General features: G+C 53.5%; 7 protein-coding genes and 1 non-coding gene across 8 annotated transcripts; 3 read left to right on the forward strand and 5 right to left on the reverse strand.

Moving 5' to 3' along the window:
• Positions 1–17: 17 nt before the first annotated feature.
• Positions 18–701, forward strand: TrAtP1_002148 (uncharacterized protein; the record flags this gene model as incomplete). Its single annotated transcript, XM_014085568.2, has 2 exons — positions 18–346; positions 461–701. The coding sequence occupies 2 exons, from the start codon at positions 18–20 to the stop codon at positions 699–701; spliced, it is 570 nt and encodes a 189-aa protein (XP_013941043.1).
• Positions 702–1,015: 314 nt separating this feature from the next.
• Positions 1,016–2,277, reverse strand: TrAtP1_002149 (uncharacterized protein). The gene is made up of 3 exons (XM_014085567.2): positions 1,966–2,277; positions 1,687–1,899; positions 1,016–1,604 (listed from the first exon to the last, which is right to left on the reverse strand). Exons 1-3 carry the CDS (start codon positions 2,083–2,085, stop codon positions 1,158–1,160), a joined length of 780 nt encoding a protein of 259 aa, XP_013941042.1. The 5' UTR covers positions 2,086–2,277; the 3' UTR covers positions 1,016–1,157.
• Positions 2,278–2,345: 68 nt separating this feature from the next.
• Positions 2,346–4,276, forward strand: TrAtP1_002150 (uncharacterized protein). Its single transcript, XM_014085566.2, has 4 exons — positions 2,346–2,858; positions 2,934–3,304; positions 3,386–3,794; positions 3,854–4,276. The coding sequence occupies exons 1-4, from the start codon at positions 2,802–2,804 to the stop codon at positions 4,064–4,066; spliced, it is 1,050 nt and encodes a 349-aa protein (XP_013941041.2). The 5' UTR covers positions 2,346–2,801; the 3' UTR covers positions 4,067–4,276.
• On the reverse strand, positions 4,277–6,173 carry TrAtP1_002151 (uncharacterized protein). The gene is made up of 6 exons (XM_014085565.2): positions 5,573–6,173; positions 5,150–5,415; positions 5,069–5,096; positions 4,871–5,004; positions 4,565–4,811; positions 4,277–4,512 (listed from the first exon to the last, which is right to left on the reverse strand). The coding sequence occupies exons 1-6, from the start codon at positions 5,628–5,630 to the stop codon at positions 4,316–4,318; spliced, it is 930 nt and encodes a 309-aa protein (XP_013941040.2). The 5' UTR covers positions 5,631–6,173; the 3' UTR covers positions 4,277–4,315.
• A 108-nt stretch (positions 6,174–6,281) lies between these two features.
• Positions 6,282–8,148, reverse strand: TrAtP1_002152 (uncharacterized protein; the record flags this gene model as incomplete). The annotated part of the gene is made up of 4 exons (XM_014085060.2): positions 6,282–6,769; positions 6,834–7,274; positions 7,337–7,835; positions 7,903–8,148. The coding sequence occupies 4 exons, from the start codon at positions 8,146–8,148 to the stop codon at positions 6,282–6,284; spliced, it is 1,674 nt and encodes a 557-aa protein (XP_013940535.2).
• A 348-nt stretch (positions 8,149–8,496) lies between these two features.
• On the reverse strand, positions 8,497–9,608 carry TrAtP1_002153 (uncharacterized protein; the record flags this gene model as incomplete). Its single annotated transcript, XM_066111332.1, has 5 exons — positions 8,497–8,562; positions 8,630–9,229; positions 9,283–9,295; positions 9,349–9,502; positions 9,557–9,608. 5 exons carry the CDS (start codon positions 9,606–9,608, stop codon positions 8,497–8,499), a joined length of 885 nt encoding a protein of 294 aa, XP_065967406.1.
• A 440-nt stretch (positions 9,609–10,048) lies between these two features.
• On the forward strand, positions 10,049–10,128 carry TrAtP1_002154. Its single transcript has one exon. It is a non-coding gene; the product is annotated as a tRNA-Gly (tRNA).
• A 161-nt stretch (positions 10,129–10,289) lies between these two features.
• On the reverse strand, positions 10,290–13,735 carry TrAtP1_002155 (uncharacterized protein). Its single transcript, XM_066111333.1, has 5 exons — positions 13,413–13,735; positions 13,269–13,363; positions 11,789–13,189; positions 11,031–11,733; positions 10,290–10,925 (listed from the first exon to the last, which is right to left on the reverse strand). The coding sequence occupies exons 3-5, from the start codon at positions 12,563–12,565 to the stop codon at positions 10,717–10,719; spliced, it is 1,689 nt and encodes a 562-aa protein (XP_065967407.1). The 5' UTR covers positions 12,566–13,189; positions 13,269–13,363; positions 13,413–13,735; the 3' UTR covers positions 10,290–10,716.
• Positions 13,736–13,881: the final 146 nt, after the last annotated feature.

Consider the following 13,881-nt stretch of genomic DNA (forward strand, 5'->3'; position numbering starts at 1 on the left):
ATCAATCCAACCTCACAATGTCTCCCGCCGCCACAATCCCTCCCATCACCATCACCGACGCCGACCAGGATGGCCTCTTCTCTCAAGACCTCATCTCCGAGGTTGTCTCGGCCACCCTACCAGACGGCTACAAGCTGCGAGCCCTTCGTCGCACCGACTACAGCTCTGGTTTCCTCGACTGCCTCCGCGTGCTGACCACGGTTGGCGAAGTCAGCGAGGAGAAGTTCCAGAAGCAGTTCGACAACATGCTGGCCCAGGACAGCTACTACATCATTTGCATTGAGGACACTGCCCGAGAGAAGAATTCTGTCGTGGCTACCGGTGCCCTGATTGTCGAGCACAAATTGTAAGTCGGAAAGGCGAAAAAGAATCCTCGGGGGAACTGCGTGTACCCCTGACCCCTGAGGCTTCTGGCTCCTCGCATCCAAGACAGCCAGCAGCTAACCTTATTGTTGTACAGCATCCACAGCCTGGGCAAGGTCGGCCACATCGAAGACATCGCTGTCGCCAAGGATCAGCAGGGCAAGAAGCTCGGCCTCCGCCTGATCCAGGCCCTCGACCACGTCGCCGAGAAGATTGGCTGCTACAAGAGCATCCTCGACTGCAGCGACGCCAACGAGGGCTTCTACGTCAAGTGCGGATTCCGACGAGCTGGCCTTCAGATGGCCCACTACTACGAGGGAGGCAAAAGTAAACACTAAGACCCCCAACCCCCTTTTTTTCCACAATCACGATATGGGACATGTGTAATAATGATGTGGCTTTTTTTTTTCCTCTCTGGGGTAGAGATTTCATGCCTTTTATTCTGTTTTTGTTTTTACGTTGCATAGCAGCTGATTGTTTTTTTGTTGTTTTTTTCCTCCGGCGCAGGCAGTAAAATCTAGAACGGTTCTAGATGACTACATATTAGACGTCACCGACACGATAAAGAGATGGATGGGTGGGATGAATTCGCTGGACATGTAATAGAAATTCTTTAATTTTCAAAGCACGACTATCTTGCCATGGACACCTTTGCTAAATAGTCCCATTAAAGTGCCAGTTTGCCAAGACCGCATTATGTCTTGGTCGTTATTAAGAAGCAAACATCTCCATCATCCTAGGTATCATTATGTCTATATACAACCCAGTTTCCAACATCCAAAAAGACAGGCTCTTTACCGTCCCATCCATCCACCGTCCACCACCAGCGTATGCCCACTTACATACCCACTGGCCTTGCTGGCCAGATACACCGACGTACCCTTAAAGTCCTCAGGCGACCCCCATCTGCCGGCGGGAATCCTCGCGCTGATGCCCGCCAGCCGCTCCGGGTTGTTCAGCAGCGCCGTGTTCATGTCCGTCTCAATGTATCCCGGCGCAATGGCGTTGACCGTGATGCCCTTAGCCGTCCACTCGTTGGCAAACGACTTGGTGACCTGGCCCACGGCGCCCTTGGACGCGGCGTAGGCGGGGACTGTGATGCCGCCCTGGAAGGTGAGCAGCGAGGCGAAGTTGATGATGCTGCCGCGACGGCCGGTGACGGGGGAGACGGGCAGGGAGAGCATCTCGCGACCAAAGTCGCGGCAGAGCGTGAAGACGGTGTTGAGGTTGACTTGGATGACCTGAGATTTTGCCCATGTTAGCCACAATGCTTTACGTAGGACCAGCCATATATCTTTCTCTAAAAGATGGGCATATACACACATCGTTCCAGTCACTGTCGGGAAACTCCTCGCAAGGGTGTCTCCTCTGGATGCCGGCGCAATTGACCAGAATGTCCACCTTGTGGCCGGCGGCGGTGACATCCTTGGCAATGTTTGCGACTTGCTCCTGGACCGCGAGATCAGCCGTGAAGACCCATGCTTTGCGACCAGTCTTTTCAACGGCCTCCTTTGTCGCTGTCGACGTGGTGTCTCTCTAAGTCCCAGCGAAAACACTTCCATGTCAGCCCAGCAACCAAGCAAGTCGGCAATTGAACCCTACCTGGATGAGAATAATGTCTGCGCCGGCTTCGGCAAGCCCAATGGCAACGGCCTGGCCAATGCCCCTCGTGGCACCGGTGACAACGGCTGTAGAGCCCTCGAGGGAGAAGAAGGATGCCATTGTGTTGTTTCCTTGTTTATGAAATCAGGGGGGGAAGATCAATCCAAAAGAGGCCAAAAAAACTTAGGGCGATTGGTATTTGAATAAATGTTTGAAGAAAATCAAATCCCGAAAACAACCAACGGGATGAATAAATCCGTCTTAGATCAACGTCTCCTGGGATTGAGTATGGAGGGGCATCGGCTATTGCCCCGCGATTTGGAGAAGTTGAATAAGCGCACCACCTATTCCGGCAACTGGTGCCGATGTGCCACAGGCCACTTGCCATTACGATTAGCTGCCATTAGAGCGCCTAGGCCAAGCAATCTCCACGTCTCTGCGTGTTTTCCAGGCCTGTGTCTCTCGCTCTAGGCTTCGGCTCGGGTCATTGCGGCTTAGACTGGTGGGTTCGGCGGGCTTGCTTTGGGTCTGTGGGCGGAGCGAGGCAATTGGGGCCCGGGCTGCATCGTTTGATGTCAGTGAAGACGGAGAATCTGGTTTGCTTACTTGAGGTCGATATCGGAGCTTGGGAACCATTTTGTTGTGTCATTGGATTTACTTGGGCATCTTCTCTCTCATCTTGATTCTCAAAAATCATCTTTGAGTGGTACATAAATTGTCTATAGAGAGCATAGTGAGGACAGGCAGTCGGTTCATCATCTCATCGCAACATCCGTCTCTTCTCAACTGCAGGATACCACTCTGCCATCTTCTTTATTCCTTTTCTCTTCGTCACCATGTCTGTTGAATCAGTCAAAGCCTCCGTCTTATTCGGCGAGAGAGACCTTCAGTTTGTATGAAAAAAAAAAAAAAAAAAAAGCCTGTTCAAAAAGAGAGCTTCCCCTCAGCTAACAGCTTCCCCATCACAGATTGAGCGCCCTCTAGAATCTCCCGCCGCAGACGAGGTCCAAGTCTCCATCGACTCAACTGGCCTCTGCGGCTCAGACCTGCACTACTACAACCACTACCGCAATGGCGACATCCTCGTCCGCGAGCCGCTGACGCTGGGCCACGAGTCCAGCGGCACAGTCGTCGCGGTTGGGTCCGCCGTCACGAACCTCCAGCCGGGCGATCGTGTCGCGCTCGAGGTTGGCCTGCCATGCGAGTCTTGCGACTACTGCGAGAGCGGCAGATACAACATCTGCAAAGGCATGAAGTTTCGCAGCTCGGCCAAGGCGTTTCCGCACATGCAGGGGACGCTGCAGGAGAGGATCAACCACCCTGCGCGATGGGTTCACAAGTATGTGCCCTGTTGTCTTTGTCTATGTGAATAAAAAGCGTGAAATGATGAGCTGACAATGGCATGTTGAATGAACAACAGGCTCCCCGACGGCGTTTCCAGTGACCTCGGCGCCCTGATTGAGCCTCTCTCCGTCGCCTTACACGCCTATCGCCGCGCTGCTCTCCCGGCCTCAACTCCCGTCCTCGTCTTTGGCGCAGGAGCCGTCGGCCTTCTCTCCGCGGCCGTCAGCAAGGCCATGGGCTCACCGGCAGTCATCATCGCCGACATCCAGAAAGACCGCGTGGACTTTGCCGTCAACAACGGGTTTGCCGACGCGGGCTTTGTCGTGCCAATGGCAAGGCCGCAGACGATTGACGAGAAGCTGGCGTATGCGCAGCAGGTCGCGGATTTGGCGGGCAATGTCAAAGTTGGAGGCGTGCCGGCCGGCCAGGTTGGAGCCGTGTTTGAGTGCACCGGTGTAGAATCTTGCGTGCAGAGTGCCATCTACGTAAGTTGATTTTTTTTTCCTTTCCCTCTTCATTCTGGCTAACTATGAAACTGTAATAGGCTACAAGACCAGGCGGAAAGGTCCTCATCATCGGCATGGGCACCCCCATTCTCACTCTGCCCTTGTCTGCGGCTGCCCTTCGCGAGGTCGACATTGTTGGCGTTTTCAGATATGCCAATACGTATGCCGACGCCATTGAAATGCTGCACAAGAAAACCCCCCGTTTTCCCCGACCTGGAAAAGCTCATCACACATCGAGTCAAGGGCCTTGACGCAGTGCAAGAGGCGTTTAAATTGGCGGGAAAAGTCAAGGATGGCGAGGGTAAACTGGTTCTCAAGGTTGTGATTGACACGAAGAAATGATTGGATAAATAGTTTAAAATTCAGATAAGAGGCTATGAGATGACATTACGACCAAAAGAAGAAGGGGTAGAAACTTGTGGTTGGGAATATATCATGGCGATTGGTAGCTAATTCTAATACTGTAAACATACTCTTTTCATTTATTACTCTGCTCTACTTTATGATTTATCGGGGAAGCCAAAGTCAACGCCAAATGGTGGGTAGACGTAGCGTTTCAGCTCGCCCTTCTTGGTCAGGTCGTCTGAGTAGTCGTTCAACAGCTTCATGTCCTCGTCGTCAAGAGCGACAATCTCCAAATTGGACTTGATGCGCGACGGCGTAACAGACTTTGCGAGGACTGTGCTACCACGGTTGACTGTGTTATGGGTTAGCATAGTAGCCTTGGGGCACAAAACGAATAAACATACCGTGGTAGCTTAGCAAGACTGTTCCTGCGGAAACGCCCTTCTTCTCGGAAATCTTGACTACCGGCTCTGCCGTCATCAGAGGGCTGCCCGTGCTGCCCAGAGGGCTGTAGGCCATGACGTGGATGCCCTTTTCCTTGCAAAAGTCGACAATCTCCTGCTGGGGGAGGCTGGGGTGGTTCTCAATCTGGTTGACGGCGGGGACCACGGTGGCGTTGGGGAGGAGCTGCTCGAGATATCGCTTGCTGTACTGTTTTTTTCATTGTTGTTAAACAAGAGTTCTTGGAAAGGGGAAAGAGAGGAACATACGTTGCTGACGCCGATGGACTTTGTCTTGCCAGACGCGAGAGCGGCCTCCATTTGTTTCCAGCCGTCGACGTGGTTGTAGTCGTGGATGACATCTCGCTTGCCGCCGGGCAGAGTAGGGAACTTGTCGTGGTTGCCTGTATATTGAAATTAGACCATTTGAATCCTCGCTTCCTTCAGAATTCAAGTTTTCGCTCTCACCATTGGGGTTTAGCAGAAGAGGCCAGTGCTGATGAATTGGTTAGCAAACATGCAGCAGTGACAAGTGAAACCATTACTCACCACCAGCAGCAAATCAACATACTCCAGCCCCAGGCTCTTCAAGCTCTTGTCCAGCGCCTCCGCAACGCGGGTGTTGTACGTCGCCCACACCTTGGTCACGACAAAGACGTCCTCGCGCTTGACTCCCGCGGCGAAAGCCTCCTTGAGGCCCTCGCCAACCTCGTCCTCGTTGCCGTAGCAGTAGGCGCCGTCGACGAGCTTGTAGCCGTTTTGCAGCGCGTACGAAACGGCCGTCTTGACCTCGCCAGCTTGAGATTGCCATGTTCCTACAAGAATTTGAAATGGCCATTAGCGTTTTTTGTCCTCTGCTTCTCTTCTTCTCTCTTTTTTTTTGTCGCGCTGGCTCAGATTGCCCCTCCCCCGCCATGGAAGAAATTGGCCCCTCTTCGAATTACTGGGTGAAGCGGGTAATGAGAGACATACCGAGACCAAGAGCTGGCATCTGCAGGCCATTGTTGAGTTTGAACGAAGTCGTAACCATTGTGACGATTTTGTATTCTTCTGCTCTTCGCAATCACGTCGAGTCAAACGGTTTGTATGTGCGAGAATATTCCGTTGTCCGCTACAAAGTAGTTGGTCGACAAGCAAGTCAATTCCTCCGCCCGTTTAACAATTTATAGCACATGCAAACCCCTCCAGCGTCGCATCCCCTTGTTCAAAATCCTCCCCCCAGAGAACAACAGACGCTCCTCCCGCCCCGATCTCGCTTCCCAAATAGGCTGTCGACGGCGGCGTTTCGCAGGCCAAGCTCTCGGCTGGCTTAAATGGCGGCGCGGCTTTTGAACTTTTGGCTGCGTGGGGGAGGGCGCCACAGCCCGGATTCTGGCCAAGGAAAAATAAGTCCGTGCTGATGGAGCTGGGGCTGGCTTTTTAGGCTGGTCGGGAAACATTCTGGATGGATTGTAAGCCGGTTCAAGTTGGAATGGAGCAAGCGTCGTCATAAGCCATGTACGCTCTATAAGTCGCGTAGGATACGTGTATGCACGTGGAAGGTGATGACTCGATGCTGTTCTGTACTTTGACATGCTGTCCGTCATATCTAGGGGAGAATAGAAGAGAAAAACAAATTCAGTCTATATGCTTGCAAGCGCGGGTCTTCAGACTCTTTCGCGCATATTCATGATTGCGCCTGTCACCAATCAAATGGATTCAAAGCGTCGTTGTAGTAATCCTCGCCCTCGTCCTTCCACTCTTCGTCTTCATCGGCGCAGTCCTTCCTGATGGCCTCTTCTTTGTGTTCCCTCTCTTCTGCGTCAAACAGCGCCTTGAGCTCTGGGAATTGCATCATCAGGCTCTTGTATGCCTTTCTCCTCTGCTCCGGCAGTGCACCATTGCGATTCCTCATGGCAGCAGCCGCTAAGCCGCCTGCCATGAGCGGTAGCACAAAGGGTGCTGCAAGCCCGCCTGTTGCTGCTGCTATCAGGAACGAGTCAATGGTTGGCCCGCCTCGTTTTGGGACCTCGGCCTGATCTGCTCTGAGCATGCAGAGTGCTCGATAGATCTGGGCTGATTTTGTGGCTGTGGATGGTCCCATCACCAGGAATGCTAGGATGGCGGCGAAGTCGACGTCGTCCCAGAGCATCCGCATGTACTTCCAGTCCTGACACAAGACGCGGAAACCTATATGCAAGACTATTCAGCCATTGTCGACAAAACTGTACTGCTTGAGTTATAGAGCACTTACACTGACGACATTTCTTCAACGCATCGTATTCCCCGTCTCCAAGGCCAATCACTTCGATGCCGCTAATCTGTGCAACTTCTGTCCTGTCCATTTCCCTGCGAAGGTTGCCGCGGCCCTGAGCCGACATGTTCCAGTGGGTTCCAGCCGCCAACTTGCTTCGAAGCGTCAGGTCTCGGTCATCCCAGGTCGTCTTCTCGACAAGAAGAAACGAGATGCGAGAATCAACGTCCCAAGAGCTGAGCACTGACGGAACGGCCGAGGCATCCTTGCTTTCTCGCGGAATGATCCTGTCCGAGGCTTCTCGCATCCGAAATGGGGGCGCGAAAGGAGCTGTGACGTTGGGACCGCGGGGAAGCTTGACCAAGATGCCGTAGTACTGGGTGAACTCTGGGCTTGGCTTGCGAGGCGAGGATGTTGGTGATGGCATCCGGTTTGCTGATGCTACAGGGATCAAAACAGTTAGAAACGAAGCACCAGAAGTAGGCGAATGGGCTTGTACGGACTTTGAGAGGTGAGGAAATGGATGACTTGGCGAAACCATTCGGTCAGAATTGGGCTAACAGTTTCCCAGATCCGTGCAGCTTCTTTCTTGACGAGAGACACGGTATCCCCAAGATGCATGAGCACATACTCGGGCATTGTCGTGGATTTGGCTCGACTTGAGCCATAGCGAGCTCCAGCTCCAGCTCCACTGCTTCTGCTGTTGTTGTAGCTGCTGCTGCTGTCATCTGCGCCAATGAATCTCTTCATCCAGGCCGGGACTCTGTCATCCCAGGCGTCGAGCGCGCCATGCTTTAGGTCAAAGACCAGCGCAGTCAGCCAGGCCGCGACGGGCACGAAGCAGAGATTGCGCCAGATGATGAAGCGCTCTGGCCATAGGATGAAGACGAGGGCGATGGCCGAGACGGTGGTGACGGCCTGGCGCTTTGCAGCGGCCCGGTCTGCGAGGGGCTTTGCGTTGGGCGCGGGCATGGCTCCAGTGAGCGATGGACGGTGAGTGCGCTGCGTTTAGTGAGATTAGCGGCTATCGGTGTCAGAGATTGGATACCGCCAGCAATGGCTCACATACCTCTATGCCAGGGATTTGAGTGATTGAGAACAAAATAAAAAATAGAGTATTCAACGAGGGTGAAAAAATGGTATTAAACAGTTTGAAGATGATGCAGTTTCCCAACGGCAAACGCTGGCACGCCGAGTCGAGTCTTGGGTATGTTCGCGGGGTATGCCTGGAGTGCACCAGTTGGGCGACTATGCCTTGCAGATGCTCAGGCCGATCAATCAAGCAATCAAAAGCAATCAAAGACTGCATGTGCATATGCAAACAACAAGTCAATAAGACATCTGCAGCCTTCTATCGTGTCTTATACTCCTAATCGCAGCCATTTACTCCCCTGCAACGCAAACCGGCCGGTCACGCATCAAATCTCTTGCCTCAAAGGCGGTGGGCCCTGCACTGCGTACCAGGTGCCCACCATCCAGCCAACCACAATCGCCAGGGCCCTGCCGCCTCGCCCTGCATCAACACGTGTAGCCCGTCTGTAGGTGAACAGCGATGCCTCCACTCGCTTTCGGTCTAGGGAGTTGTCTGCCAGCGGATGGATTTTGATGGCCGGGGGCAGGGCCAGCACACCGGAGACAATGGAGCGTGACTCACTGCTCTTGTCTACAGCTGCTCCATCAGCGTGTTGGCAACTTCAGCAATGTTTGTGCCGTAATACTCGGCGGTGGTCTAACAATGAGAAAGGCATTAATCAGCGGGCCTTTCAAGCCCATTCGAGATCCAGACTTGCACGTACCTGCAGGATCAACGTCCCATCCTCAATGACGCACTCGTTGTAAGCCGAGCGCTTCAGCTGCTCCCTGCCAACAATGCGAAACACCACCGTCGCCTTGTCGATGCCCTCGTGGAAAGCCTCGCGCAGCATGTCATCCTCGCCGAATTTCTGGTGCACGAGGTACGACGCCAGACTCTCGTAGTACATCCTGTGGTACGCGCCCAGGTGTCGCTGCCACGATGCATCTCCATCTCCGGCGGCGGCGCTCAGCCTGTCAAAGGCCTGCTCGAACCGCGGCTCCAGGGCAATGTCCCTGCCCAGAATCTCGCCGAGCTGCCGCTTGATTGCGTCTGTCTGCGCATCCCAGTCGCTTCTAATGGCTGCGCGCGCGATGAAGCTCATGGGCTGGTGACGGGCCGACGCAGTGCTGGGGGCGGCGTTGAGGGCATTCTCCAAGTTGTCGAGCGAGCAGGCATCGTCGATGTTGGTGCCCAGATATCCCTCTCTGAAGAGAATGACGAGGGATCCTGTACCAGAGACGGCGCAGCCGCAGTAGGAGAATTTTTGGCCTTCGTCCAGGTCCATGGTGATTGTTCGCGCCGCAGCAATGGTGTTGAGCTCCTCTTTGCCCTTGTCGCCATGTTTGGTGATGAAGCGACGAGCTGATACAAGACGCCGTCAATGTACCTAAAGCAAACGATGATGTTAGATCAAATCTTCCAATACATGAGTAAACATACCCTGAAATCATGGAACCAGGAGCCTCGGCCGCATATCCATCCTCAGCATACGCGCAGACTTGGCGCAGATCAATGTCGATTTTCCACGGCGCACCCAGCACGGCGGAAATCCTATCTTCATAGTCTGGTTTTCTGTTTTCCCACTCATCGCGAACTAGGAGAGTGAAATTAGTCCCAAGCAGAGAGAATAACGGGACAAGTTACAAACTGTTCTTGCGAACTGCGAGCGAGAACTTTGCGACAGGAGGACGACGGCCCATGATGTCTTTCCAATAACCAAGAAAGGTGAACCAAATCTCAACGCTTGCTCAAAGATTAGCGAGTATCAAAACAAACAACATAAAGACTTGTATCCCTTGAACCGGTCCCCTTTTTCTAGAAAACCATCGAGGAAATTCCGCCATTCGTGCCGTGCCGTGCCATACCGCGTTATGTGAAGCTAAGACGGCCAACTAGCGATTCAAGCGTCTCGCGGCTGAGGCGCCATGGTGATTCGACCATTAGCGTGTTGCGGCTGAGCGAGAAGCGTTTTACTGTATGGTGGCAAAGTGTAGCATTTCCATTTCGTGGGCAGCAACAGAGAAAAGGAAACACGAGGAATGGGAAAGTTTGGAGTAGGTAGGTGCGATGACCCGAGGATACGACACCATCTCTCGGCAGGCTTCTTGACTTCCACATCATCGCCAGACACCAATCAAAAGCGTAATTGGTTTAGTGGTAAAATTCTCCGTTGCCATCCGCAACGTCGGGGAGCCCTGGGTTCGATTCCCAGATTACGCAGTGACATATCTTTTTGCAGTTTCGAGTGCCATCCATCCATCGCCAAGATGTGGTGAATTGCATCTACTCCAGTATCACAGAAACGTCACGACTGCCATCTTTTTTGTGTCTTGCACATTGGTTACGCTCTACTGGGGCACGCAAATCAGTTCATCTAAATTGTCTTTTTGATTTCTACGTAGAATGCAAGGCTAGATAAAGTGTGCAGTGCTTGCTACTCATGAACCCATGTCCTCCGCAAAAGACTCAACCTGCGCAGAAATTCGACCAAAGACGGTAAAAAGAAACAACAGATGAACTGTGAAATAATCGCACTATATGCCATAGCCATCTCGGTAGCTGGCCTTGGTATCGATCCCAAACCGTGTCCTTGAGCGGCTTTTCCTGCCGTCAATGTAGTGTAAAACGCCAATGTATGTATCCGAGCCCTGTTCTGTTTCGCGCGCGAATGCAAATGCAACCGAAATGCAACCGAAATGCAGATTAAAAACAGAAGATGAAAACCATTGCCAGTAAAAGGCAAACATGGGCGTCGGCATGCTCCAAAACAAAAGAAAAAATGCGTATGAGGCCGACTCAGGTAAAGACTTAGGTAGCGTCCTCGTCCATGGCGTCGCCCATGGGGGTGGACTGGGTGTTGTCCGCATCCATATCCACATCCATGGCATCGGCAGAGCCGTTGTTGGTGGTGTTTTCAGCGCCAACCTCGCCACCAGAGGTAGCCGCACCAGTAGTCTGTTGTTCCATCATGGCAGCCAAGCGTGCAGCTCGGCCTTCTTTCTTGCGAGGAACAGGGGCTAGAAAAAGTACATGTCAGTGAATGGTGTCCCTGTGATGAAGAGTTTGTCTAGAGGGAGCGGATGGGGATAGAAGTGAGGAGAAACAGTATAGAAAGAACATACCTCGGCCATTCTCCTGCACGTAGAAACGTCGGAGAAGTCCAACCGCCTCGTCACGGCTCCAGCCACCCTCAATCTCAAAGCCTGGCTCGACATTGCTGCCGTGGCCACCGCCAAGAGGGTAAGAGACGCCCAGACTGCCGCCTCCATCAGGGAATAGGTAGCGCTTGGGCTCAGGGTGAACACGATCCGTGCTGCCAGGGGGGAGACCATTGGCGTGGATGTTGAAGACTCCACCGCAGCCACCGAATTTGTCATTGACGGCGCCGTAATAGACCTTCTTGATGCAAAGCTGGCGAAGGAGCGAAGCACACATGACGCACGGCTCAACGGTGACATAGAGAATGCACTCCTTCATGATGTCGGTGGGGACACGCTCGAGAAGGATCATCTTCTGGCCATAAGGATAGAGGTGGCCCTTGCTGCCATCCTCGTTGCCTTCGTCGGGGCAGCGCCACTCCTGCGAGTAGGCCGGGTCGTTTTCCTTGCCCTCGGGCACCTTGGGGGGCACCTTTGGCTTGAGACAAGTGGTGCGAGGTCCATCGCTGCGAGGGACGGAGAAGAGGGCAGAGATGGCCATGAACTCGGCGTGGCGAGTGCCATTGCGAGTGACGTTTGTTGCGTTCATGCCTTTGGAGATGATCTCACCTTTGTGGACGAGGACGCAGCCGACGGGAGTCTCGTTGGTCACAAGGGCAAGACGAGCCTAGGAGTGAATGTTAGCAACTGTACCAAAGAGAGAAAACAAAGGCAATGCTCACCATGTCCAAAGCTGCGTTCATGAACTTTTGGTGCTCGGCACGCTCAGCGAGCACGGCCGGGTCGACAGTGCTCGGGTCGGTGACAACCTCGGCGTCAATCTCCTCAGATGGGGTTTCGAGCTTCTTGGAGACAGAGGGGGCAGCTGGGGCGACGGCGATGCCAGCCAATCTGCGAGAAAGCTCCTCGATCTGGTTGCCACGAGGCTTCACGTTCTCCTTTGGCTTGTCCTTGTCGGCACGGCCATCGACGGCAGCGAAAGCGTTGCCCTGGTTGGCACGCGGCTGCTGGTTCTCCTTTTGCTTCTCCTTGCCGAGGGTGATGGCGATGGCAGCCGCAGCAAAGTTGGTGACTCTGGTGGCGGTGACTCTCTCCACGACGACGGCATCGTCGTCCTGATCAATGTCCATCATGTCGCCAGCATTCTGCTCACGGGCGGCGCGCCTCTCTCTGCCACCGCGTCTCTGCTTGCCGCCGCGCTTCTCCTTGGCCTTGTTCTCGCGAGCAGCAGACGAAGGGCCCGAAGCAGGGCCAGAGGAAGGGCCAGGGGCAGGGCCAGAACGGGGGGGCCATGACTGCGTTTCCGTCACTAAGGGTAGACGAGTCGTTGAATTCGTCCGTCTCAAAGTCTTCGTCGTCACCAAAGTGGCTGTAGGTGAGGCTGTTATCCGATCCAATTTGCAGCGTGGGAAGTTCGGTGGGAAGTTCGATGGGATGTTGGACAGCAGCGAGCGACGCGTACTCAGAGCTTGGCGTGTTCGGCGGCACGGAGGGGACATTTAATCCGTCAGTTTCAGAAGCGTCAGAGACGGCTTCCTCAGGCACCGCGTCCTCGGGCACCGCGTGCTCCGGCACTGCGTCCTCAGGCACCGCTTCAGGTACCGCTTCAGGCACCGCTTCCTCAGGCACCGCTTCAATGCGAGACCGCCTGGTGCGGCGGAAGGGGAACAGCCGGCGGAGGGCCTGTCTGGCACCTGCCAGGCGCAGTAACTGGCCGCCGCCTCTGGGTGCAGCACGAGGCATGGTGAGCGGATGGTGAATTGGCCGCTGGAGACTCGTTTGTTGCAAAGGGAATTGCTTCTTCCCTTTTGAAACTGATTGAAGGAAGGAAAATAATGCTCTTCGTTTTTTTGGAAAAGATAAAGGGCAAGGTAATAAAGAAAAAAGAAAAGGAACAGAAATGTAGCTGTTCTGGCGGGGAGATAGGTGGTGGTGCGTCACTGAGGAGGCTAAACGAACGCTCCTTCCTTAATCCTCACAACACTCGCAGCTAGACCACTCGCTCGCCTAAAAGAGAGAAGGAGCAGTGGATTACGCGGCGAAAAGCGTAAAGTGCGCGTATCTATGACGACAGAAAGTTGCCGTGTAGCCGCAAGTTGTGCAAAGATGGAATGAGGTGAAATCTAGAGATGAGCAGTGGTTAGAAGGGCTGCATTCTCTTCTGGCGGGAGTTTGGGAACGGAGATGGGCAGCTTTGCTCACCAGTAAACCCTCAAAAAAAATCTCGTCCTAGGGAAATTGGGTTTGGAAATGGAAAAAAAGAGTGGCGATGAAGTGTGAAATGGGATAAATCAAATCTAGTCAGAGTCAGCAATAATCAAAGATTGCGATGATGCCTCAGCTTACCGTGAATGCTCTCGCTCGCTTCAGTCGTAGCCGAATTCGCAGCCTCTAGTCTATCTCTCCTAACTGCTCAAAAAGAGTTGAAAGGAGAGGGAATAGAAGGGAGCGAAAAGGAATCAAGATGACTTCTTCTCGTTGGAGCTTGAAAGTTCGAGCACAGAGAGGAGCAGGATGGCAACCAAAAGTTTCTCCTCTGACTCTTCAAGATCAAGAGAGAGGACCTTAGACTCTTCCTCAATATCTGGGAGGGTAGGTTCGAACTTCATTACCCCGAAGACGGATGAGAAATTGTAGAAAAGTCTGAAGGAGTGGATAGTCGAGGTTCCTTGCAGCAAAAGTTAAGAGAAGAGGTTCGAATTTCTACAGCACCCTTGTCACTAATCATGCGCTAGCGCCCCACCAGATGCGATGACTAAGCGTTTGTCTCCGCTGTGCGCCACTAGTCAGGAACCCCATTCTAGGGCGGTCTATG

Source organism: Trichoderma atroviride, chromosome 1 (genome assembly GCF_020647795.1).
Source record: "Trichoderma atroviride chromosome 1, complete sequence".
Classification (NCBI taxonomy): domain Eukaryota; kingdom Fungi; phylum Ascomycota; class Sordariomycetes; order Hypocreales; family Hypocreaceae; genus Trichoderma; species Trichoderma atroviride.